This window comes from Buteo buteo, chromosome 7 (genome assembly GCF_964188355.1).
Source record: "Buteo buteo chromosome 7, bButBut1.hap1.1, whole genome shotgun sequence".
NCBI lineage: Eukaryota > Metazoa > Chordata > Aves > Accipitriformes > Accipitridae > Buteo > Buteo buteo.
Window position 1 is genome coordinate 45,854,449 of NC_134177.1, and position 26,191 is coordinate 45,880,639.

General features: G+C 59.5%; 1 protein-coding gene across 3 annotated transcripts; it reads left to right on the forward strand.

The window, feature by feature from the left end:
• Nucleotides 1–26,191, forward strand: CUEDC1 (CUE domain containing 1). Of its 3 annotated transcripts, XM_075033004.1 has the most exons (12): nt 2,115–2,237; nt 8,530–8,714; nt 14,115–14,594; nt 15,133–15,260; nt 16,175–16,301; nt 17,917–18,100; nt 19,009–19,092; nt 20,017–20,106; nt 21,160–21,253; nt 21,462–21,520; nt 22,156–22,226; nt 22,444–26,191. In XM_075033004.1, exons 2-11 carry the CDS (start codon nt 8,628–8,630, stop codon nt 22,221–22,223), a joined length of 1,401 nt encoding a protein of 466 aa, XP_074889105.1. In that variant the 5' UTR covers nt 2,115–2,237; nt 8,530–8,627; the 3' UTR covers nt 22,224–22,226; nt 22,444–26,191. The 3 variants fall into 3 exon arrangements, with proteins under 3 accessions (XP_074889107.1, XP_074889105.1, XP_074889106.1); XM_075033006.1 differs by lacking the exons at nt 2,115–2,237; nt 8,530–8,714 and adding an exon at nt 1–134; XM_075033005.1 differs by lacking the exon at nt 8,530–8,714 and having other exon boundaries at nt 2,134–2,237.

The following is a 26,191-nucleotide window of genomic DNA, read 5'->3' on the forward strand; positions in this document are numbered from 1 at the left end:
CCGCCCCCGCCCCCGCCCGCCCGTTCGCCCGCCCGCCACGTACGTCTCCCGTCCCGGCTCCTTTCCATGGTTCCCGGCGTGACTGGTGCCTGCCTGCCGCCGCCGCCGCCCCCGCAGCGCGGCGCCGACCGCCGGTAAGGCGGAGGTGGGGGGGGGGAGAGGCGGGACGGGGCTCTTTGTGCGCCGGGCCGGGCCGGGCCGGGCCGCGCCTCTCGGCCTGCGCGGGCCGCGGCCCGGAGCTCCGCGGGCCCGGGCGGGGAGCGGCGGCCCCGGGGCTGCGCCCGGCCGAGTCGGGGCCGGCGGCCGCCGCCGAGCCCCCGGCGGGGCGGGAGGTGCCGCCGCCGGTTCGGGCTTCCTCCACCGGGAGGAGCGGCCCGGGGACGCCCGGAGGCCGGGCCCCGGTGCCCGATGCGGGGCCGAGCCTGTTGCGGCTGCCCGGCCGTCGCCCCCCCCCCACCCCTCCGGAGCCGGGCCGGGAGACCGGGAGGTCGGGGCCGCGGCTCACGGGCCTGGCGTCCGCCGTTTCTCCCGGTTTTTCAACGTGCCGGTGGATCTCCTTCAGCCGCCGGGCACCGGGAGGGTCCCGCGGGGAGCGTCCCGCGTGGGGACGGCCCTTAGGGAGGCGTGGGTGGGGGCACGGCGTGAAGCGTCTCCGTCCCGGGAGCGGGGTTGCCGGCAGCAGCCCCCGTCAGCCCCCGGAGCATCGCCGTTCCCCGAGCGTAATCCCTCCGGAGCGTGGGGTGCGGCGGGCAGGGTTGGGGTTTCGGTGGCTTCCCCGCTGCGGGACGTCATCCCCTTCCTCTGCGCCTGGTTCGCGGAACGATGCGCTTTACCCCCCTCGACATCTTTGCCGGGGTGGGTCACGGCTGGGCGCAGGAACCGCGGCCGGGCCCTGGCGTGCCGAGGAGTTGGCGGTCACCTCCTGCGCTCCGGGTTCTTTGTGGATCTCCGGCCAGGTGCCCGGACGCGTCTCCCCGCAAGGATGGAGGGCACCGTCCTGCCAGGCTGCTCCTCGCCCGGAGTTCCCGGCCAGCGCTGAAATTGCCACCGATGGGGTTACGGGCAAACGGCGATGGAGAAGGGTTTGAGAGCTGCCTCGCCTGTGGAAGTCACCGTTCAAAGCAGCGCTCTCATGCACTGTCTGTCTTGTCAGGCAGGTTGGAAAGGCTCCTTTTTGTTATTTTTTTTAAAAAGCAGCGGAGTCGCACCTCCTCCTCACGCCTCCTCCTGCTGCTACCACTGACAGCAAACATGGGGGACGGTAAAGATGTCCTGGAAAGCCACCATCCCGGGCTGACCTCTGAGGCTGCGACTGGGGCTTTGCTGGCGGGGCTGCCCTGCAGCGGGGGAAGTTGTGGCTCTCCTCGCCTCCTCCTCCTCCTCGATCGTCTCTAGCAACACAGGCTGAAGCGGCATCTGCTCCCCTGCAAGGCTTTTTGTAATTTTCATGAAGGTTTTCCTGTGGAAGCGCCCGGCTGGAGCCCGGCGTTGGGGCAGCAAGACCCCAGGGGAGCTGTGCACCTCTGGGAGGGGAGATCGGCCGGTGCCGGTGGTGGGGCTAGAGGAAAGCTTTTGGTGGTCCTCGTGGCAGAGGAGACCCAGCCCGTCATCAGCTCGCTGCGCCTTTCTCGTCATTGTGCAGCCTGCTCCTGTGGCCTTCCCTGCCGTGACGTCTGACCACCCCGGCAGTGCCTGTCTCTGCCGCGGTGAGGATGTGCCTGATGCCAGCAGAGCCTTACACGCCGATCCCCGGGTGCCCGCACACCCTTCCCGGTGCCAGAGCCTCTGATTGCCAAAAGTGTTTCCTTCAAAGACGGGTGAAAGGCGCCTGTCCTCTTCCCAGCCGCAAAGTTCCCAGGAAAGTTTTGACTTTTTCAGCATTTTATTAAAAAAGAGCTTTCAAATTAAAAAAATCCCTAACAAAACAGCATCTAACCTGCACACCGACACCTAACCTTTTCCCCCAACTGGATCCGTGGCATGGCTGAGCGGGCTTTGCCGTTGCGGTGGCGTGGGCGCTGTGGTCCCCCTCCGCCCCGGGCTGATAAGAGCGCACGGGGAGCGAGCAGGGCTTCCCAGTGCGATAGCGAGCGCTTGGTACTTTATCTGCCTGCACAAACACCCTGTGTGGGGGCGAAGATAATGGGGATGCTGCGTGCTGCGGGCAGTGGCATTCGGAGGGGGAACGGCCGGGAGAGGAACCGGAGGGTCATTCGTGTCCAGTGTCTGCCGTGAGGGTAAAATCCTGTGGTGGGATGCGTGGGGAGGGGGCTGCTGCCATAACCCTCTGGGTGCGCTTGCCAGCCGGCATCGTAGGGTACTTGTGGTCAGAGCTGGGAAGCTTTTGGGTGGCATGAGTTCACGATGGTGATGATGATTGTGTACTATAAAATAAGAAAAATGAAGTAATAACACGGAGCACCTCGCAGGTGTGCGAGGCGGTAATGGGTCCCTCTCTTGTGGGGTGGCCGGGGCGGCAGCATCGCCGTGACCGGGGTGTGGAGGGACATTGGCCGGAGCCTCGCCTCTGCTCGGCAGCACTGGGCTTGCAGCAATGGTTCGGGGACCGGGTTTTCCCAGGCCTTGGTCCCGTTTTTGGCTGGTCTGCCGGTTCCCTGGGGTCAGTGCAGGAGCCGAGCGAGTACGGCGGTGTGCGAGGCGAGCCGGGACAGGGAGCCTCGCCAGCGAGACAGTCTCTAAATGGAGTAGGGAAGTAGGAAAGAAACCCACCCCAGGTGGATGAAAAGCCGTCTGAAAATAACGGGAAACGAGAACGGGGGGGGACAGCTGGGTCTGGTTCTTGCACCACGGAGCAGCCCCGCCGGTGTCGTGTCCACACTGCTGCTCTGGCAGTGCCAAAACCACCAGCGTCCCACGAGTATCCGCCGCCGGCCGGCCTCTTCCCCTGCCCGGGGGGGGTCCCCGCATCCGCCCCGGTGTTGGCAGTGCTGGGGGGGGGGGCCAGGCTGCGGTGCCCCCGGCCGTGGTGCCCCCGTCCCGTCCCGCCCCGCCGGCCGCCTTTGATGCGAGTGAGTGGCAGGTCCATTGTGGCCCCTTTGTGCCTCCCTCGGTTCTCGGGGTCCACACAAAACCTGCCATGGAAACCAAAGCCAGGCGCTGCCCCAGGAAACCCGCAGGCGCAATTAGGAAATGCAAATATAAATGCAAATTCCTCTGACGCCTTCCAGGGCCAGGAAAGTTGTCCCTGGGCCACTGATGTCCCCGGGGCCACTGGTGTCCCCAGCTGCAGGGATGGGGAGGGCATCGGGGCAGGACCGGGCAGGCAGCAAGAGCTGGGGTGAGCTGCTTTTGGCGTGCCTCGGGCTCTTCCCTGGCCACCCCGTGCTCGGAAGCGGGAGGAACGGGGCATCTTAGCCCGTGCCGAGTGGTGACTCATAGGTGACAATATGACATTGATATTTTTTTCCATCCTCTCAGTTGCCCAGCGACAAACAAACAAACAAGTGTCTTAAAACCCAAACTAACTGCCTTGCAGGAACTGTCCCCTCCTGCCACGGTTGTGTGTGGCTGCGCTCTGACATGTCCCCATTGCTGGCGGTTCTGCCTCTATCTTCTGGGATTTGTTGTGGGGAGATAACTGTCTTTCTCGCATCCTCTACAGCCACGGTATGTGAGCCCGGCAGAGGGAAGGCGGGCTGGTGGCTTGCCGGTACAGACCCTCCTTGCCAAAGCGCCCCAAGAATAGATGGAACAGGAGATAAAATCCACCCACAAATAACTCCAGGAAGCACAAACGCTTCAGGTCTTCGTTTCTAGGTGGCATTTATGAGCAATGGATGCTCTGGCCATTCCTTGGGTCCCCAGAGGAGCGTGTGTGGGAGGAGTGGGGATAATGGGGCTAAAGAGGATGGAGGGGAGGGGGGGAAGTTAAGGGAGGATGCTGATCTGAGCAATTCCCCTCCCTGGGAGGAAGCAATAATGTTTTCTTTTCCTATCTCCTGGAGGAGCTCTAGTTAGGAGCCAGGGAGATGAGGTTGGCATGTGGAGGGCGTCGTCCACAGCAATAATCCATGTGTGGAAGAGCAGATCCTTTATGCGCTGATCTGAGCCCAGTCTAGGGCTGTACTGCCTAAAACCAAGCATTTGTTGATGGCTTTTATTTTTCCAAGCTGCAGTCCCTAGGTCCTTTCCTATCGGCAGCTGAAGTGGTGCGGGATGTGCCTCCCCATTAGCGGTGCTTTCCCTCAGCCCCAGTCTGCTTTTATTGCTGGCAAATGAGCTCTGACTCCTGGAAGTGGTATTTCTTCCTTCTGCCTGACAGCTTGTCGATCCCTGCCCTCTCTTGCTTCCCCAGGGAAAGCTCACACAGCCGGGCACGCAAGCACACCGGCGATGGAGCCTTGCTGCTGTCCTTGGCGTAGGAAAGCAGGGCTTGAACAGGGGGAAAATAGGCAGATTGTCTCCAGAAAATGGAGCATGGCACGCTGCTAGGTGGGTTACGGTGACATTCAGCCTCAAAGCTGATTTTAATATTTGCCTCGGTTACGGAGTCAGTTATAGCAGTGGGTTTTTTTCCTTCGCCACCACACTTTCAGGCAGCGGTTGAACACACACGAGTGCAACCTTTGCAGCAGCCGGGGAGCTCCGGGGAGCACAAGGAGGTACCACGGGCTGCACCGGCACCTTCCTCCGTCGGGCACAGCCTTGCCTTCACCTCCAGGTGCCATCTGCGAGGGGATGGGGGGGGAATGGGGGGACCAGGAGCCTGGGCACAGCTCCTGGCAGGACCCTGCCGGTGCTCCCCATCGTGCCACCTGTGGAGCTGGGCTGAGCGTGGGCAGGGGGGAACGGTGGCCAGAGCTCCGGCCGGTGGGGATGGGTTGCGTGGGAGCACATGCCGGGGCCATAAGGCAGCAGTGGGGATGGGGAACGGCCTCTGGGGAGGATTCCTGGGCTCCTGAAGCCTAAACTGTTGCTTATAAAATCTTTGTGGCTTTTAACCTTCCTGGCTGGCAATTGCCGTGGTCAGGCCAGCGCAAAGCAGCTGAGACGGGACAGTGATGGGGTTGTATTTGGATTAATTAAGCAAACTCAAAAATAAGGAAACAGAAGCGAGATGGGATTTTGAAGAAGAATGTAACCTAGTTTGGTGGCCGGGCACAGCAAGTGGCTGGTGGGTGAAGGGGGCAGCGAGCAGAGCTGGGTTTCCCTTGCCACCGAGAAACAGAGCTGTGCTGGCGCGGGAACAGACTCTGCTGCTGAGCTTGAAAGGAGACAGAGCTTATCTGAGCACTGGCCTGGCTTCAAATCCAGGTTAGCATCCTGTATAATTTCTGTATAAAACTGTGATGTGCTGTGATGGAGCAGAAGGAACGGAGCAAACTCAGTATTTTGGCTTTCGAGGGCTTTTCTCTCCCCCATGAGCCCCGTTGTGCGAGGGATGGAGGATCCTGTTCTTGAGGCTGGCAGGAGGGCCCTGACGTATTGGCGTTAATTAAATATCTGTCCCCGGCGAGGTATAGCGTTTCAAGCAGGTTCTCCTCTGCTAAGCAATGTCACCTGGTGCGAGGGAGGACAAAAGACCGGCGCAATTACAGTGTGACGCCGTGTCCCAGGACAACGAGGATACGGCAGCGCCCAAATTGTCGGCTCGGCACTTTTGCAGGATAGCTTGCATCAGCCATATGGCTTAGTGACTCATTAAAAAAAAAAAAAAAAAAAGGCGCTCCTCCATTTGCAACTTAATTAGTCCCTTTCTTCCCCTCAGTCTTGGCTCGCAGCGATCCCGACTTGTAAGAGCGATGCTGAGAGGCACTGGGGGCTGAGCGGGGCTGCGACCGGCTCCTACCGACTCCTGCCTTTGGTGCAGCGCAGGCTCATCCTGGAATGCCGAGGGATGGGCGACCGTGCGGCGTGGCCGGTGCGTGGCAGGCAGGTATCGGGCAGGAGCCTTTTCTCTGGCTTTATGCCACGCATCGCTACTGTGCCACGTCGCAAGGGGCTGGAGAGGAGGGAGGAGTGAAGGGTCCTGCTTGGGAGGGCAGACGTGTCCTGCTTTACCTTTGCACCCAAAATACCTGCAGGATGGTCCCGGGGCTCCCTCAGGTTCCCTGGAGAAGCTCTGCTGGGATGTCTGCGCCCGCTCGCCTTCCCGAAGGGCAGGACAGGAGCCGGGTGATGAGCAGCCTGGCAGAGTCCCTGCACTCGCACGCCTGCTCGTCAGTATGGTCAAGTTGTCGTAAAAAAGCAAAACTACAGGAAGGCGACAGCTTCGGATGCCTGCAGTTCTCCTCTTTCGTGCCAGCTTATTCCTGTCTGCTCATCACAATCTCCCCATTCCTGCACCTCCCTGTCGTCCCCCTGTGCCACCCTCGTCCTCTCCCTGGGGACACCTGAAGCTCTGGACAAGGTGATGGAGATGCAGGACCTTCCCGTGCGGGCGAAACCCAGCATCCCCGGTGGGTTTCACTGTGCACATGCTGTGGAAACCCAGGGGCTTTCCTCCTCCTCGGCTGTGGTTTAGTGCCCCGAGGGAAGGGGTTGCCAGCAGCCCGCACAGCCATCACCTTTAAATCTTTTTACCAGACCTTAATGGCCAAGGGCCTGTCCTGGTAAATAATTCACCGTGCAGTCAGTGAGAGTTTTACTCGACTAATTTTGTTTCCATAGAAACTCGTGCGGTCTTGTTTCTCCACGAAGCCTCGGGCAAATCAATATGGTTTGTTGTTTTTTTTTCCTTCGCACGTTAAGCGGTAGCCCTTAAACCCTGACGGCAGAAGAGCAGCAGCCAGAGATGCTGGTGGCTGGACGGCACCGCGGTCCTGCCTTTGCCCATGCCACCTCTTGGGTTGGCCCTGCTCTGCTCTGCCCGTCCCTGCCCGTCCCTGCCGGGCTGCCTGGCTTCGCGGGATGCCCAGGGCTGGATCCTGCAGAGATGCTTTGCGCCGCCAGGCTGGGGCAGGGTAAGCCCAGTCTAATCCCAGTCCATTCCAGTCCATTCCCAATATGTCCTTGCTATGTAAAGAGCTGGAGGGGAAGAGGCTGCCTCTGCTCCGGCTCTTTTTCTGTTTTCTCCCCTCCCGTCCTTTAATTTCTTTGACCCTTGACCTAAAATGGCAAATTAGCATTTGTGAATCAGCTGCGCTAATTATCTGGGGAGCGGGGCTGGCCCTGCCCCCAGCCTGGGTTTGCTTTCGCTCGCTCCCCGTTAGGTGCTCACTGACCAAATCTAACCCCAAAATTGCCTGGACGTGGCTCCTCTGCGCACCCTGACCTGGGTCCGGCCCCGGGGAGAGCCGCACACCTTTGTCTCTGCAGGAATTTTTATTTTCTTTCACTCCCTGCTGCTTCATGGCGCTTTTGTGCGAGCCGGGAGCACAAAGGGAGGAGAAGGGATAAGCAGTTAAAGATGGGTTCGTGTGACATATGGTGCGAGGGCTTTGCATGACGGCAGCGGCTGGTGCCGGAGGAATGTGAGCGGGCACGGGGGTGCCTGGGCTTCTCTCCTGCGAGGCTTGAAATGGATGGGTAAACTGAGGCATGGAGTTCGGCGACGGGCGCAGAGCTTTCCCGTGGGACAGAGGCAGCGCTGGCAGCCGGACCGTGCTGCTGTCGCCTGTGCCTTTGCACCGGGCAGCGCTCGCTCCTTGCAGCCATTTCAAACAAGCTCTAAGCTGATTTTTCAGCTGGGACATGTGTGTTTTGATGTCGGCGGTGAAAGCCAGAGGAGGAAAGGTCGCCGATGTCCAGCCACCTCTCGGAATAATCTTCTGTCGGCCTCTCTGCTTTAGGCAGCCTCTTGATTCTAATTTATTACATGTTGATACAAGATAGATTTGAACAGAGATGCAGTTAAACCATACAAAGGGATGCTGGGTTACTTTAATCGCTCACACTTGCTTGACCTATTTTTTTTTAATCCCTTCCTGGAAACCTTATTTCATGTTTGAATTCCCTCAACTATTTTAGGAATGTCGCCCTACCAAGATCAAATTACCTTCAATGAAACCAGTACAAGGCAGCCTCGCAAGGCAGGCGACTTTTTGATTAAGATCTAGTGCTACCTCATTAATATAGGCTTAGTTTGGGGCGGGGCGGGGCTGTAATTCCGGCACGGCAAACGTGTGAAAGCCGGGGATTGGCGCGGCACAACGCCGAGGGGCAGGGGGCTGGCTCTGCCTTCCCTTGGCAGGGTGGGATGGGGGCATCCCGGTGTGGCCGGCACTGCCGGGACCCCCGGTGCTGGGCAGCCCCCGTGTAGGATCCTGCTGCATCCCGGCGCTGGTGGGTGCTTCGGGTGCCGCTCCAGTGGGACGAGGGGTTACCGGTGAAGCCCTGCCTGGCTTTCCCATCCCGGCTGAGGGCGGCCTCCCGAGTTTTAGCTGGGTGTTGTTGGTTTATGAACCGGCTGGGTGCTGCGGAGGGCCGACATCTGGTCGGCTCACAAAGGGCCCTCATAAATCTCTCCGGGAGGATGGCATGGCCGGCCGCGGCTGGGCGAGCAACGGGTGCCCCGAGGCAGCGGTAGCCGCCGCTTTTTCTCTCAAACGTGGTTATCGTGCATTTCAGAGTGCAGGTCTGGCCGCGGGCTCCCCAATAAAACTGTCAGGTGAGAGCGCTTGAGTGGTAACGCTGACGATGCCGCACGTCGGGACCAGAATCGCTCCATGGCTCTCCCTGGTCCCCTCTCGGCTGCTCCTCCAGCTTTGAGCGCTGCTCTCGGAGCCAGGAGGGGAATTTCATTTTGGAGAGAGGTAAGTGCTGCACAGGTTCTCACACAGGGCTTACTTCTGCTCTCCTCCCTGATTGCTTTTCATTTTGAAAAGGGCTTAAAGCCAGCCACTCTAATACATGGTAGAACAAGTATTAAAGGGGATCGTCAGGTGCTTATTTGTTTCCACGAAAAAGGATTTGCTCGCAAGCAGTTTTCCCAGGCTGCGGGTGGGGGAGGTGTGCATACGCATCCTCTGAGGCAGACAGAAAGATGACGGAGGGGATTTTGGAGAGACTGATAAGGCCCCATCCTGCACATCCTCGGCACGTGCTCTGCCTTTCAGTTTGCTGGTAGACATTACTGTAATTTTTCTTCCCGATCATTTACTTTTCATCCCAATTCCAATCCTATTATAGTCACACCTGCAGCCACCGACCAGTCGTGTTCCTGGACTTCTCGTTCCTGTGTGGAGCAATCCCTTTGCAGGGGCCTGGCTGCAGGCGGAGCTCGGCAAATGCGCTCCGGCCGAAGCCGTTATTTTTGGTTTAACGTCCCTAGTTTTGAGACTTCCTCCAACAGTCTTCCCTCCAGCAGCTGGGGTGCTGGCAGCCCTTGTCTCTGGATAATCCCGCGCATGGAAATGCCTTCTGCCTTTCTGCTCCGCATCCCCCAGCCGAGTCATTACAGGCCTGGGCTTGCAGCCGCTACCGAGCGATGGGTGCCCTCGGCAGAGCGCGGGGCTGGGGGCAACAAGCACTTAATGGTGTCGCCCCCATCCTGGCCGCAAACTGGACGTCGCAGCTCTGGCGCGTTTGCAGGGATGACCGACAAATGCAGCGTGGCAATAGCAGGGGAAAAAGGGCTGGGCTGGTTTAGCGATGTTTGAGCAATCCCATCTGTTGTCTGAGCTGCAGCAGACACTGGGGAACGGAATATTTGTGTTTGCACTTGGTGCCAAGGCTCTTCCCTGAGCTGCGAGGGCTGCGAGTGATCAGTCCCAGTGCTTTTACAGCTGTTCGCTCCTCCGTTCGGGCTGCGTTCCTCACGGAGCTGAGCAACTGTTGTTTCCAGCATGACATCATGAGTTCGACCAAACCCTGGGATTATCCACCTGCTCGTCCGCGCCGTTCCCGGATGGCTGACGGTCGAACTGCAGGCAGCCTCCTCCGCGACTTGCATCGCGCTTGCTCCTGGCTGGAGCTGACCCGAAGCGCCCGCAGCCTCTCGGGCCATCCCTCGATGTGAAAAGTCCTTTTCTGCGAGGTATCGAGTGACCCGCTCCCAGGGCTGGGTTGAAACCAGCTTTGGAGAGGCGGGATGCTGGCTGGCACAGGAGGACGTGCTCCCCCAGGCTGTGCGTGCCTTTTCTGCTTCCCGACGAGCGTAATTAAGGGTTCCTGCGTGGCTGCCGAGGTCTTGTTCTTGGCTCTGGCTCAGGCAAGGATGGATCTGAATTATGCAAGTCATTAGTGGCTCCGGCAGGAGAAGAGGCAGGGTGCACCCATGGGCTTGCAGGGCTGAGCCTCCTCCCCAAAGGTCAGCTTTTGTTTGGTCTTATTTTATGTTTTTTAAGTGGTGAGCTAACGGCAGGAGCTGAACCAACGGCAGGAGCTGAACCCAAAGGTGTGCTGGTGCCTGAGCACAGCCTGCAGTGAGAAAGCAACCGTGGACGTGTGCGGGAGAGCATCCCGCGCTGTCCTGGCTAGGTGACGATGGCAAAACCTGCGTGGGCATTTTCTGTGCTAGCCCCCATCCTGGAGCGCAGAGCCGGTGTGGACGTGGCACCGTGGCAGCTGATAAAAGCTGGTGTGGACGTGGCAATACTGCAACGTTTCCTGTGGGTTTGATGTTACACGGTGGGGATCTTTGTCTCCCAGGGTTTGACCTTTGAGTGTATATTTAAGGTCTTCTCTGTAACCGCGAAGGCTGGGAAATCCCACTTACCGGAGCCACGGTGGAAGGGCCGGCGCTGGCTTTGCGTCTGGCCCCCAGTCTGGTACTGGGACGTCACCTGGCAGTTTCTCCGTGGCGCAGGTCAGCGCCGGGACAACCGCGGCCACTGGCTGCGGAGGCGGCTCAGCCGGGACCTGCCGCCGCGTCCCCGGGGTGAGCCAGGACCGGGCACTGCCCGTGCCCTGCGGCTGCCGACCTTGCCGGGACGGGAGGTTTTACTCCGTGCTGCCGGGGCTGGTGGGGGGCACGAGGGCAGTGCCGGCCCCATCGGGGTCCCTGCTGTCGCCTCGCTGCTCCCCGCGACCCGTGGGATGAGGACGCGCACCCAGAGCTTGCAAAGCCTTTAAGCTCCTCCTGTGATGGGCGCAGCAGAAGGGCAAAGGATTACGCCTGCGTCTGGGTTTGGATGAATGAATAACAGCATTCAGGGTCTTTTCTGTGTGATAGAGGAGCAAGAACTATTTTAAGGCAGGAAGAAAGTTGGTCGGGGCAACAGCTAAATGAGTCATCACAGCCCAGTTTTGTGAACAGGGGGGCACGAGGTGAAGAGAAGCCCAGTCCGCACCAAACTGCCCTGAGCGCGCCTGTGCTTGCGCCTGGGCTGGCAGTCGGACACCAGCTTTCTTCTTTCCTTTTTGGGAAGTCCAAAGGATTTTGCTTTTCCTGGCATCTTCCCAGCCCCTCACTGACATCACAAAAATAAGGGCCAGAGATGTGCCGAGCCCCTTGCCGGCACCGGTGGCTGGGGGTCCCGCTGCCCTCCCCACGGCTCACCTGAAGATGCTGATGCAGACAAGCAGGAATTGGGGAGGATCCTGCAAATACAACTATTGTTTTACATTTTAAATTAACTCGTGCTGATGTCACGACTTGCTTTTCTCTGGATTTTAACTCATGCCGCTGTAGTGGTTTGCATTTCTCTGGATTAGCAGCAGGACTTTTAAAAATGGGTCTAAAAGCCTGCATTTGCAGTGTTTCAGCTCTGCCCGCAGCGCTGTTTGCCCGTGGGCCGTGCAGAGCAGCCCCAGTCTGTGCCGGGGGCACCGGCTGCACCTCGGTTTTGCCGAACGCACCCTTCGCAGCAGCCTCCTGCAAAGCCCCGCAGCCTCCGGGCGTATCTCGGGGGCTGGGAAGGTCTCAGCAGCGCGATCCCTCAGGGTTGTTTGAAGCCAGATGTGCAGCAGAGCCTTTTTGGCGTATAAATATCTCGTCCCCATCCCTAATTTAGTTCATCTCCTGACCAGAAGCTTTCAGTTACTCGGCGCGTCGCTGCGCTCAGTCACGCTATCCAGCGTGGGCTGCGATTTCAGTGAGTTGTCCCAGACTCTGGTGTCGCGTTGACCAACACCTTCCCCAGAACAGAGGCGTTTGCATCAGGAGGAGCCGGTCCCTCCTCGGCACGGCCCAGGGATTGCAGGGGGATTGCCAACGCCCGGCGTATGTGGTGGGCTGGGGGCTTTGGCTCCGGTACATGGGATTTCCCAGCCTTCGCGGTTACAGAGAAGACCTTAAATATACACTCAAAGGTCAAACCCTGGGAGACAAAGATCCCCAACCACAGGTGCTTCTTGTTACTTTAGAGATCTTAGGATTTTTAAATAGATCTGGGGATTTCCAACCACATATTCTGATTTTGGGGGCTGAATTTACTGTTTAGGGGCTAGCATGGCATTGCTGAGCTAATGGTTCTCTGCAGAAGCTCTCATCTTCATATTTGGATCATGTGTGTGTTTGCAGTGTATCCCATATAAGCTGTTTTCCCCTTGATGTCCAGGCTCTTTCCCCATCCCCTTGGAGTAGCCAGATCTTTTAAGGAGCGTGTGTTCCCTGTGAATGTGTTATAACTCAGTTTAATATGTGACTAAACCAGCCATGCAATATTGCAATTAAAGTATAATACCAGAGGTGTGAACAATGCCAGCTTTTTGCTGTGCATGAGTCATGACAGCAGAGGAGGAACCGAGCAGCAGTATTTTACTAATTGACTCCAGCAGATTTATTTGTCCTCAGTGAATAGAGGCGGGCAGGGCTGTCGGAATTGTTCCTGCTCCACTCACACAACGCTGCTCCGTGCCTGGCTCCTGGCGAGCAGGAGCTGATCCTGGGGACAGAGAGCAACTGCAGGGATGGAGACGGTTCTCGGCTGAGTGATCTGTTAAATGCTTTTTGTTAGCGTGGAGCGAACCGGGGGCTCCCGGTGCTGTTTGGAAATGGCCCCTTGTGCCCGGCAGTGAACGTCCTGCTGCTTTTCCACGGGTCCTGTCCTGCGGGGTGAGCGAATGCCACGGGGAAGGTGGCACCGGCTGGAGGGACCCGTGGCACCGTACTCAGCCCAGGGACCGCTGCCCTGGGCCGAGGCGCAGGGTCTGGTCGGTGCCGGCATTTGCACAGGGCTGCTGTTCAGGCTCGCTCGCGGGGCTCGGCGGCAGGCTCGGTGCATCTGAATGCAAATGCATCCAGGATTACAAAAAAACCAGGGAGGGAGAGCAGAGCCTGTCCACGGAGTGGGAATCATCCGCCCCATCCTCCGGATGCGTCAGCGATTCCTCTGGGTACTGAGCCAGAGCAGGGCTGTCCCTGGGGACAAAAACCTGAGGGTTAACCGGCATTGCCAAAATAAACTTTCTCCCAGAGTTCGTGCCAAGTTTCCCACGTTTTGCAAGTGGGTTTTGCTCTCAACAGCCTCTGGAAGCCCCTTGGAGCAGCTCGGGGCTGTGAGCCGGCGCGGCGGCCGAGGCTGGGTGAGCACTGGGGACGTGGCTGTCATGCACAGCCTCGCGACGGGCAGGAGAGAGCCCGGGTGACCTTCAGAGGTGACTGCTCCGCTTAATGGCTTTGAATCTGATTATACCCTGTTTCGCTAAGAAATGTGCTTGGCACGTTCTTCTGAATTAAATACCATTTTAGGGACAGTTATCTTGAACTCTCTGCTTGCTGCTTAGGAAAAAGCCTTTGAAAATGATATTATGGATCAAAAGTGTTCCTGGGGTAATTCTGTTTCAACAGTGGAGTTAATCCAGAACTGAATTTGGCCCTGCATTTCCAAATGAGAAGTGGTAGCTGTATAATCTGTTTACGGTTTTAAAGTGAATGTTAATCTTGGATTTGGTGGCTTTTCCCAAGGGTCGCTTTGCCGTACTGCAGAGTATTTTAGCCCCCTGCTCTGAAACTCTCTGAGCCGACTGCGTTTTTATTTAAAGAGAGATTTTACTGTGTTTATAAATACATGTCAGACCTGGAAGTGTTAAATCTGGGGAGCCCTCGGTAGTAATGCCATTTTTCTTACCTTGCATTTTGTTTGTACAGCACCTGGCACGGCGCATCCAAGCCCCGGCACGCCAGCCACGCTGCGGGGACGGCACGGTCCCACGAGGACACGGTTAGACGTCTCGAATTGAATCGAACGTCCGCTGTTGAGCCGTGGGATCTTGCCACGTCTCCGGGTGCTCCGTCCCGCAGGTGACTTTCTCCCCTCTCCCCTCCGCAGGTGGGAGGATGCTGCAGCGTGCCGGGGGCTGACGCGCGGTGCCGCCGGCCGCGGGGAGCAGGACCCCCGCCGCCCGCCCATGCTCCCCACCAGCCGCCGGGGCAGCGCCCCGTGACGAGGGGGCGGTGGGCGCCCGCCACGCCGCAGCCGGGACCGCAGCCGCCGTGCCCCCGCGCCAGCCGCCCCGCCATGACGAGCCTCTTCCGTCGGAGCAGCAGCAACGGCGGCTCGCGCGGCGGCTCCTCCGCCCAGGAGCTCAACAACAGCCGCCCCGCCAGGCAGGTCCGCCGGCTGGAGTTCAACCAGGCCATGGAGGACTTCAAAACCATGTTCCCCAACATGGACTACGACATCATCGAGTGCGTCTTGAGGGCCAACAACGGCGCCGTGGACGCCACCATTGACCAGCTCCTGCAGATGAACCTGGACAGCAGCGGCTGCGACGACAGCTCGGATTCGGAGGACAGCATCCCCCCCGAGGTAACCCCCGCCGGTGGTCCCCGGCACATGGCTAGGGGTGGGGGTCCCCTGCCTGGACTCCTGGCTGCCAGGGCTGGCTCATCACGAGCGGGCAGCTCAGTCTCATCCTGCCTCATTTCTGCCTGGGCATGGTGCTTGTCGGCTGTTGCGGGCGGGCAGAGATTTGAGTGCCCGATTTGGCTGATCTGGAGCGTGCAGCCTGGCTGGTTTGTCTTGGACAGTGCTTGAGGCTCGAGCCAAAGCGCTCTTCTCCCTCTCTCCCACCCCAAAACCCAACAGAGACCCTTTTTCTGCTGTCAAAGGGTCCCCAAGGGCTGCGTGCACCCAGGGATGGGCTCATCCACCCACCTGAAATGCGGTGCCTCGAGAGCAGCACCTCCAAACCCCACCAAAAGCCCCCCAGGTGCAGGGGACCGGTGCCGGGAGTTTGCCCCCGTCCTATGTGCAGTGTTCAGCCTGTCCTGTCCCTGTTTTGCTGCCATGCGCAAGCGGGGAGTGTTTCTCCAGCTCGCCCTCACTCCATCCTCTCACCCCACAGATCTTGGAGCGGACCCTGGAGCCGGACAGCTCGGATGAGGAGCCCCCTCCCGTCTACTCCCCTCCCGCCTACGAGAGCCAGGAGTTTGGCAGCCGCTACCCCCGCGCGCCGCCCACCCCGCCACCCAGGTGAGCCCCCAGCCCCGTGCCACGGATGCACTGCGGTGGCCGGCAAAGCACCCTGTGCCGGCGCCTGGGGGGGGTCTTGCTGCATGTTAGCCAGCCCCGGCAAAGGGCATCTGGCATCAGTTCGTTAGGGTCAGGCGAGACGAAGCCAAGGGAGATGAATGAAGCTCGCAGCTGGCTAAAAAATCCCTGCAAGGCCCTAAAAAGCGAACAGCTGAGGGGCCCGGAAAGCCACGCTGGCAGCGTGTGGAATGGCAAAAATCAGCTACTGGGGGTGGGGAGCCCTCGCCTCCGCTCAAAAACACCAGGTGCTGGGTGTCTGGGGCCCCACGCATCATGGCTCTCGGCACTGGAGACCTTGGGTCTGTTCGATTTGCTGCTCCTGGGTCGCTGAGCCCCTTGGGGGTCTCTGGCCCCGCAGGCTGTGGGCTCTCCCCCGGCGGCAGTGCCTTGGCCATAGCCTTGGGGCTTGCAGGAAAGCAAGCACCAGTGCCCTGGCCGCCTCTGTGCCAGCTCCCTCGGACGAAGGCGCTGCCGGCTGCGCAGGCTGGGTGTGACATCTGGTGAGAGACGTTCATCAGCTTCGTAAGCACGATCCTGCTGTGCTAGGGCTCCCACAGGGCTGTTTTCTGGGACTCCGAGCAAAACAAGGAGAAGAGAAATCCAGCCTGCGTGGTTGCGGGGCAAAGCTTGAAAAGCAGCTCCCAAAGATTTCAAACTGGCTAGGAAAGCCTTTTGCTCTCCAGAGCTAACGCTAACGCCATGGGTTTTGGAGGCGTGCTGCAGTTTCTTGGTTCCCAGGACCACTGGTGGAGCCGGGCAGGGGGCTGCCGTGCCGGGCCCTGTGCCCTGCTGCTGCAGCAGACACTGGGGGGGCTTCACTCTTGCCAAAGGTGCTGTCTGTGTTTGCCTCGCAGGACAGACGTGCCGGGACCCGGCAGCACTCCAGCGCCCGGGCGCTACAGGAATTGGAACCCACCACTCCTAGGCAACCTCCCTGAAGACTTCCTCCGCATCCTTCCCCAGCAGACCACCGGTACACAGGTGAGGCTTGCTGCCCCTTCCAGCCTGCGCCCCAGCTCCGTGGTGCGGCATGGAGCATCAAACTCGGTCCTCGGCCACCCTGAGCTTGCAGTGTCAGTGCTCTGAGAGTATCTGGGTACTGGGTGCCGACTAAACTGAAAGTCTTGGAGCGCTTCTTGTTGTTCAAGGCGAGACTGAAGTGAACAAGGTGGGAAAGGGGAATCTTCCAGCAAGGCTTCAATGTTTTTCCTGCCGTTAGCCCAGCAGTTAGTGCCAGCCATGCCACTTGCAATAAGCACCTACAATTTCAAGTTATTTTAAAATCTTATCTGCTACCCTGGTGAGGAGCAGCAGGACCAGCATACACTCTTGGGGAGAGCGGCACTGGTAGGGCACTCGGGGGCTGGTGTGGTGGAGCTTGGGTGGAAAATCTAGTGCAAACCAGAGGATTTGCCCCTGGGAAATCAGAGTTACGATGTTCTTCATGACGGTTTCGGAGCCATGGGGCTTGGGGTTGCAGATGCCTTTCTGCCCACAGCGGGGCAGGCAGCGGGCAGCACCCCATGGGGAACAAGCAGCCCCAGCACAGACTGTGCTGGGCACCCAGCTTGGCTCCAGGCACGCCACATCCCCAGGACGTCCTTCGGCCCCTTTGCTAACACAGGAGCCAGCCCGCAAATGGGACTAGTGCCCTGCTGGCACAGCGAGGGGCTGGGGGGGCCTGCAGGCACCCTGCCTTCCCCATGGATCGGCTCCTCCCTCCCTTTTTGGCTCCGAAGGCAGCCTGCCACGTTTTCATAAATGATTGCCCTGGAAGTTGAGCTTCGCGGGCTATATTACCTTTCTGGGAATAGGAACGTGCCAATTCATTTGGGCTCAAGGGGAGGAGAGGAGCAGCTGCTCTTTTCTTTCCCCGGTAATTGTGTGCTTTTGCTTTTTATGGCGCTCTGAGAGCAGCTACAAATCAGATAAATATTGTAGGCGAGGATGGGGTTGCGGCTGTAGAGTGTGGCTCTGCTGCTCCCCAGGTGCAACCGCACCGGGAGCCAGGGGAGAGCATGAGGTGCCTTGCGCAGGGACGTTCATCAGCGGGAAATTGCAGTCTCTGCTTTTTAGACAGGGGGAAATAAAAGCAGCGACGCTGGCTGAGACCGTTCTCCCTCGCCTCCCCACCAGGTCCTGTCTTGGCTCAACCCCACGGTTTAAAGTTAAAAATCTTTGCAAGTCTGCACTCTGCAAAGGAGCTCTTCCGGAGGCACCGGTTCCTCCCTGTGCCACACTGAGCCCAGACCAAGACGTCCCCGTTCCCGCGTGGGATATCCATCCCTACCTGCCTCCGCCCCATCCCCATTCCTGCTGGGCAGAGGTGGTGGTACCCTGTCCCCCTTTGTCCCCTTTGCAGCAGCACCGTCCCGAGCGCAGCCCAGCCAGGGGGGGGACGGTGCCCTGGGCTGTTGCGTGCTGGATTTAGGAAGGAGGGAGCCCTCTCCCCGCTGGGGAGCAGCCAGTCATTGGCGTAACGGAGGAGCAAAAGGCCGAGCTCAGCCTGAAGCGTTGCTGCAGGAAACCTCCTGCACGCACCGGCGCAGGCACCGAGACCACCGACCGACCTCTGCCATGTTTGCCTCCTGCCCAGGGCTCCCACGGCTGCCGGCAGCCCGTGCCGCGGGGGCTCGCCCCGCGGGGCCAGGGCTCCCTGGAGCAGGAGCGGCAGTGGAAGCAGTACCTGGAGGACGAGCGGATCGCGCTCTTCCTGCAGAACGAAGAGTTCATGAAGGAGCTCCAGAGGAACCGGGATTTCCTCCTCGCCCTGGAGAGAGGTGAGAAGTGCCTTCAGAAACCTCTACCTCTGCTTTTCGGCTGCGTGGCCCCCCCGCGACACTGGCTGCTGGCAGCGTTGCCCTACCCGTGGCATCGTGGCTCATGCCAAAGCAGAGCCAGTGCAGGATGCGGCCAGGCTGGTGGCAGGTGGTCTGACACCGGGCAGCGGGCTGCTCCCCGGGCTCCTGCTCCTGGTGCTGAGCCGCCTGCCCTGAGGCTCTCCTCCCCCTGCCCACCTCTCTGCGGTGTCTCTGGCAAACCCCAGCAAAATCCATAGCAAGGAGCCTCGGAAATGCCCTCCGAGCCCAGCCCGGCCGGTGCCCCCTCCCCGGCTCTGTGTGCCCTCCCCAGGTGCTGGCAGAGCGTGAACTGGAGAGCAGTTTTGCCATGATTGCTCCTTCCCTGTCACCGTGCTCCTTCCCGGCAAGCCAGCAGCCGGCTGCTCACCCAGCGCCGTGGGGAGGGCTCAAGGGCGTCAGTGGTTTTCTGCTGCTGAGCAAAGAGCACCCCTTCCCCTCCCTCGCTCTGCCACCAGCTCTGAGCCCCCCCGGCCGAGGGGCCGTCTCCCTTGGAGGTCTCGCTGGTGGTTTACAGGGTCCCGGCAACACTTTTCACTGCAGGGCTTTGCCCCCGGCCGCCGCGGCTGGAAAACCACCGGCGTGCTCGCCGCATGCTTGCAGCGGGCGGGCGGTTCTTCTGCTGCGGTGAGAGGAGCGCTCCCACCTGCTGTTGCGGGCTCCCACCAAAGCGCTTGCGGTCACCGTGCTGACGTGAAGCCCGAGCTCCCTCCCTTGCCGTCAGCCTGTCCCTCCACGGCTGTGGGGGCCGTGAGGGGAGAGGGGAGCGGAGCCGCGTGCGCTGCCTCGAGGGTCTGATCGAGCTGGGTGCCGGGCTTTTTGTTTTTCAGATCGATTGAAATATGAGTCAAAAAAATCCAAGTCGACCAGCGTTGCTGTCAGCAACGACTTTGGTTTCTCCTCCGTAATATCAGGTAACTTTCAAGATGCGTGTGAGCGTCGCCTCTCAGCAGTGGGACGCCGCACAGCTCCGGCGTTCCCAGCCCTCTGCCCAGCTCCCTCCGAAGTGGCTGCAGGGTGAGGAAACTGGCTGATCCCTCCCTGCCACCACCCCAGCACAGGAGAGGAGCTGGTTGGTGATGGGGACGGACACTGCTGCCCTCCCTGCCCTCCCCACGTGGAGGATTGTGCCTGGGAGGCATAATGACTGTTCCTGAGTAATCCTGATTAACCTCGGCCAGCGGAGCAGCTGCCTGGGGTCAGAATTAGAGCTGGTGTCTGTCGATGGCCCTGTGCGGGGGTGTGCGAGACGCAGCGGCTGGGCGCACGGTGCTTTGAGGGCACTCAGACCTGGGGAAGGGCCGTGGGCACAGGTGGGCACGAGGACGTGGCTGTGGGGGTCTCTGGTCCACCGGGCCGAGTCGCTGGGCTGCCTGAACTTCTACTCCTCATCTGGTGGCCCTGCCATTTCGGGTACTGAGCACGGGCACAATCTAATACCCGGAGTGCAATTAGTGCCGGGGGTAATTTGGGGCTGCTGTCCCTGGAGCAGCACAGAGGGAGGCCTCCTGCTCTGCAGCGGTGCTGGTGGTGGGGCTGAGCCGCCAGCTCGCCCCACGTCTGCTCACAGGTGGCTCAAGGTGAGCATCCCCGTGGGGCTGAGGCCGTGCCGCAAGCCGACATCCACGCACCCACGGTCTCGGGGGTTATATCCACAGAGGATCCTCGTCCGGAGCCAGCCCTGGCGTGCCAGTGCCCTCATCCTGCCTGCTCTCGCTCAGCTCTGCTCGCGGCAGGGCTGCTCTTTGCTAGCACTGGAATTGGGTCATGGAAATGATTTGTCTTGAGCCTCCCCTCGCCGCGCACGCACTCCCGGTGACCAGATGTTTGCCTTCCAGGTGACGTAGCCCCCTCTGTAACCAGCGAGGCCGGCGGTGCCGTGTCTGATGATGCCTTATTCAGAGACAAATTGAAACACATGGGAAAATGTGAGTCGGTTCGCAGGCTCCGTGTTGGCAGCGGGATGCCTGCGAGGGCTGGAGGGAAGCTGGGAGCGGGGCAGGCAGGGGAAGAGCCGGCAGCATTGCTTGGCGCTCGCCCAAGCGCCGCGGTGGTCCCCGCTCGCGCAGCGTGTCCGCTCCGCGTTCTGCGTGCACGTCAGCCGGTACGTGTACGCCTGCCAGCGTGTGTGCGTGGAGTTTTCTTGTCGCCTCCCTTGGCAGCTGGGCACATGCGTCCCCATCGCCCTGGGAGTCGCACGGAGGGGCTGGCACATTGGCGCGCAGGGCATTGCACGCTGCGGTGGCACGTTGTGCTGAGACGTACTCAGCCCCAGCAGCGTGGCTTTGGGGTTGAGTTTCCGTCTGTATTTTACAGTCCTGGGCTGTTGCATCCCTGCCCTGCGGTGGTCTCCTCCCGGCCCTTGCCAGTGGCAGGGAGCTCCTGTGCCGCACACCGGCACGACAGACGGGAGATGGAGACCTGGGTCTTGGTGCCCCAGCTCTGCACTGTCCGTCTGTCCCCAGTGCATGTGTGGGTTGCGGCGTGAGTCGAGGATGCAGGTGGTGGTGTGGAATAGAGGAATTTCTGGGCAGGGTTTGTGTGAATCCTAGAAAAGCAAGCCAAGTGTTTGCCATAACTCTCCCTTTTCCAATCTTTTCCTCTTAGCAAGTCACAGCCCGCTTCTCCCGTTGCAAAATAGACTCAGGTCTTTGGGCAGCTGGACTCGGGCTGCAGCCAGCTGAGACACTGGGGAGATGCGGGTCAGTCACAGATAGGGAAGGTCACGAAAATCCCAGTGAAAGGGTAAAAACATCAGCACCTCCCGCCAGGGACCTGCATGTCCCTGTTGGTCGCGGGAGCTGGCTCTCCGAGGCTGGCAGCCTTGCACGGCCCCGGTGTTTCCAGGCAAACCCAGAATATTGCTGTGGGGCATTGGGGTGTGGGTGGCTCTTGCACTGCTGCCCCTCTCTTCCGCATCACCCATGGCAGCTTTGGGTAGGGTTTTGGGATGAGACCCTCACCCAGCTGCTTCCTTCCAGCCACGCGCAAGAAGCTGTTTGAACTCGCCAGAGCCTTCTCTGAGAAGACGAAGATGAGGAAATCAAAAAGAAAACACTTGTTGAAGCACCAGGTGTATCCTAAAAGGGGTTGGGGAGCTGTCGAGGGGTGCAGGGCTGTCGGAGTGATCTTGCTTGGGTGCTTCTGGGGACTCCCCAAGGCCACGGTCTGGCCGGAGCCTCCCAGCTGCCTCTCACGGCTGGGCCGTGGGCTGGGAAGGGCGATTGTGGTACCACAGCCACATCTTGGCCCCACAGCTGGTTTTCCTTAGCGGAAGGCGCAGGCTGGGAACGGCGGCTTCCACGGCAAATCTTCTCGACGATGTCGAAGGACATTCATGCGGTAAGAAGTGGCATGCCGCGCCATGCTGCGCCGTGTGCGCTGTGCTCGGCGTGGCTAGCTGGGGTCCCGCGGTGACTGGCCCCATCCTGCCCCACGCCATCACGCTGCTGGAGATGGCTCCCATCCGGGCTACGGGCTCGCCCCTGGTCCCACGTGGCTCTCCTGTGAGCGTGCACTTGCTGGGGACCGGGGACGGGATCTCCGCTTTTGGGGAGCCTCGGGGGCTTGCAGCTGGGCTGTGCAGCCCTGCAGGATGCGTAGCCTGGGGTCGGGGCACAGTCCTGGCAAATCTGTTGTCAGCCTGATGTGCGCAGCAGCAGGTCTTGGCAGTGTGTTTTGTACCAGCCTGGACCACCCCGGGTCTGGCTCAGGTGGCATGAAATGGCATGGCAGAAATGGCCCCGTGGGCCAAATCCTCCTTCCAGTGTTCTCAAGCCTATTCTGGCAGAGAGTCCCCATGTCCCAGTCCCTGGGAATTGTCTGTCCGGGCAAGGAAATCCCTGCCCTGGGGCAGGGGCCGGGCTGCCTCCCTGCTGGGGCACCTCGCTGGAGCTGGGACCGTGGCACGGTGGCCGGCATCCTGGTGTGGAAGTGGCTGCAACTCCTGACAGCCCCTGCCTGCCTCTGCCTTTCAGATGAAGACTTCCAAGCGCGGAGGCAGCAGCTCCGGGAGGAGGAGGAGACGCCGAAGGAAGGGCAGTAAACGGTGAGAGGCACCTGGGGACAAATGCTTCCCAGCGAGCGTGCAAACAGCCCTGTCCGTCCGCCTGTCCTGGCTGGAGGAGGGAGCTGGGTGCTCTGGATCAGGTCCAGAGCGTGTCTGGGTGGGCACGAGCCCCCGTTAGCAGCTGTGGGTGCTGCAGCTGATAACGGTGGTGGCCACGGTGTGGCTGAGGCTGAGCATGCACCGTTCTCCCCTCCAGGTCCCAGTGCTGGGGTTTATTGCTGGCACAGAATGTGCACAAGGCTTCATAAGAAGATGGCTGAAAAAGGAAAAAAAACCACCCAACAAACAACCCAGTTTTTTGGCTGTTCCCCCTCTGCTGTTGTACTCCTCTGAAGTACAAGTATTGAAGTGAGGCACAATGTTTTCTTACCAGTGGTTTGAAAACAACTTCTATCTAGCAAATCAGCCAAAAAGGAAAAAAAAAGGAAAAAAAAGTTCGGCAGCTGATGTGAGCGGCTCTGGAAGAGCCAGAGGAGCTGAGACTTGGGAGGAGCAGCGTCCCGCCTGCTCTCTCGGTCCGAGCGGCGTCGCAGAAGGAATGAAAATCAGTTGTACTAACGAGGATGCATTCACATGTGGGATCTGCTTGGCCGGAGCACTCCTGAACATATCTCTGTAGCAATCTGATGTAACTTTACTCTGCGCACACAGGAAAAAAACCACCGCGTGAGAAAGAGAACCTAACAGCTGTTGTCTACTATTGCTAGGAGTAATGAGCAGAGATTCAGATCAGGTAATAGTCAAATAATATAAATTGTTTATAAAAAGGAAAGGCCTTCTTTTCCTAGGCGTTTCACTTTGAATTAAACCTTTGCCTTCGGCATTGCTAAAACTGCCTTGAAGTACGGACGCTTTGTGCCGCCACGGGGCAGCACCAAGGGCTGGATTTCGCATCAGTTTAACCCTCACTGCCGAAGCAGGACACGTCCCGCCGGGTGCAGCGTGCCGGTGGTGGTCCCGGCTGCCGGGCAGGGCGCTCGGTGGCTCCAGAGGTGCCCCCCCGCCGTAGGTAAGATGCAAAGCCCGAGCCGGGGGGTTTGTAGCTGAGGCCGGTGGAGGCATTTTTGGCACGGAGAGTTTGCACAAGGGCTTGCGAGTGCTGCCGGGTTTGGTGCGGGGCTGGGGCTGGCCTGGTGGCAGGAGCAGAGCACCCTTCCTCGTCCTTGCCCTGGGAGCTCGTTTTGCCGGGGAGCGTGGCAGAGGGCTGGGGAGGCCGGCAGACAACTCTTGAATCATTGCAGCTTTCGGAGATGCTGTCAGGCTAAAAATAATTACGTAAACAAATTCCTTCCTTGTGTAAGTAATGAGTGACGAGCGTAAAGTCAGAAATCGCTCCCGCCAGCACATTTTCTTCTCCTTTATCGGCATAATCTGTTTACTGCTAAATGCAGGAGGTGGCTATAGACGTGCCTGTTTCACTTTCTGGCTCCCGCGAACCAGCACAAATGTTGCAAGATCGGAGCTGCGAAGGCGGCAGACGCAGAAACCCCAGCCATCAAACACACATGCAACTGTTTTCCCTGCCTCTCCGCGGGGTTTGGTAACAAAAGCCCACATTGCAGGCGCTGGCTCCCGACAGGCTCCTTTTCAAACCCGCCCGGAGCCTGCATGCCTTTGAAGCGGACGCCAAGATTTCTTTCCCGGCGAGCGGCGCAGCCGGTGCACCTGTTGAGCGCCGCTGCCGTCGCCCTCGCAGCCGCGTTGGGGATCGGTGGGCACCCGTGTGTTTCGCCTTTTCCCTGGTCCCTGGCCAGGGCCGGGGGTGCTTCAGGGTGTCGGGGGCTGCAGGGCCTGGGTGATGTTCCGTTAGCACCACCGAAGCGTTGCCGGCAGCACCGGGGCTTGGCCAAAGCCCGGGGTGCCGATGGCGAGGGTGGGATGCGCCGGGCTGGAAGCACCCCAAGATGCCAGCGAGCTTTGGGCTCCTAAAATCAAGGCAGCAGAAGACCCAGCCCACCGAGCTGATCCCGGCTTTGGTGTCCGCTCCTTTTCTTTTGAAGGAAAAGATTGAGGAGCACCGTGGCAGCGAGCTTTGGGCTCCTAAAATCAAGGCAGCAGAAGACTCAGCCCACTGAGCTGGTCCTGGCTTTGGTGTCTGCTCCTTTTCTTTTGAAGGAAAAGATTGAGGAGCACCGTGGCAGCCCGGCTGACGGGTTAGAGCCGTCCCAAGCCACGCTGGCTTTGCCTCGACGTGTGCAGGCTCCGAGCCTTCCCTGCTCCCTGTCGGGTGGAGGGAGGTGCCGGAGAGGCACGGCGTGATTTGCACCGGGCTGCTCTGCACCGTGTGGGGTAAGATGGGTGCCTGGAGGGACGCGTGTCCCTGCCTGGGTCAGGACACAAGCGTGGGGCTGCGGGTGCGAGGGACTAAGTGTGAAGCTGGGGCTTTGCCGCTGGGAGCAGAAGGTCCTTTAGTCCCTGGGTGGGACTTTTATTCCCAGCCTGAGACTGGTGGAGAGAGAGGAGGGGCTCCTTTCCTACCCTCCGCTGGCTCTGGGGTCCGTAGGAGGCTGCCGTTATTCCCTCCCAGTCTAAAGCAGCTCTCTGCATATTTGGAAGAAAATCAAGCTTGGAACCAGATCAGCTTGTCAATGTTCCAGCGCCTCTTAGCTACCGAGGGCTTAACTTTCAGCGAAGTTTCCATGAACGCAGGAAGCACCGACAGGCAGTCGGGCAGGAGCTCAGGCTCTTGCAGGAAGGAAATTCTGCTTCTCCCAGCCAAGGAGGTTGTTACTGGAGGGTCGGTCTGGTGCGTGGGGAGGAGAGGCAGCGAAGCACTTGTGCCCGGGCGCTTGCAGCATGTCTTCCCGCTGCTGAGCCCCCAGAGGGTTTGCCGTGCTCCTCGTCCTCGCTGGAGGACAGGCTGCGTTGTGCCGTGGCTGCGGAGGATCGCGTTGAGCTCTCTTTGGCAGTCTGGCGCTGGGCAAGCCACGTTTTGCATCACGTCACAGGTCAGTCCTGCTGGAACCGCTGGCTTTAAGCGGCGTTAGTGGTAAACGTCGCCGTTCCTCCTCTCCCATCTGCTCAGCCTGCACGTTAGTTGACATGTTGCCTCTGAGTCGTCTTTGTAACCCAGCCATAGTTTGCTGGTGGAGAGGAGCCCGGAGACAGCAGGCTGCCTCTGTTTTTTGCTTCGGGCTGGTCTGGCCGAGCACGTCCCCGAGGCCTCCGGCATCCTCTGCTCCCTGCGATGCTACCAGGGACCTGACGGAGCCCGCAGAGGGGAGCAGGGCTGCAGTCCTGCCAGAAAACAGGGAGAGGAAGGGCAGCTGGGGGGGCTGCGAGCTGGAGCGCAGGGGCCGTGGGGAGGGGGCGGCTGTCAGCGTGCAACCTCCGCTCGCTGCACGTGGTGGGTGCGAAACCCCCTCCTAAGCCTCGCCGGCTCTGTCTACCCTGCCAGCAAAGGGTTTGTGTTGGTTGGGTCCGGCAACACGCGCTAATCGTGAAGGGTCCCGCGCCGAGAGCGGGCACCGCGGCCGTGAGCACCCAGGGTTGGGAGCGGGCTGGCAGGCTACGCTTCGCAGGGGCTTGGGGATGTCTTTGCTAAACACGGTCTAACAACTTGCCCTTAAATATCCTAGGCTAGGCAAAGCCTCTCTGAATGATGTCACTCTGTAGCCATTTCAAAATATCTTGGAGGCACAAAGCATCGTTTTAGTGGAGGATGAAGAGTGATTGTTTTTTGTGTCCTTTAAAAAAAAAAATCAGGTCTAATGAGTAGAAAGGCCACTAAAACTGGCTTGGAAGCCAAAATGCATTTCTTACACAAAAATATACAATTCTCAGTGATGTTTGTATCACTTCTATACAAAATGGTTTAAAAAGAGCAAAACAAAACAATCTGTGATGTTTGTGAGTGTTGCTATTTTAGAATTTATTTCCATAAGTGATTTTTTTCTTAAAGATGTTTAATAGTAATTCATATAATAAAGTCGTCGTACTCTTAA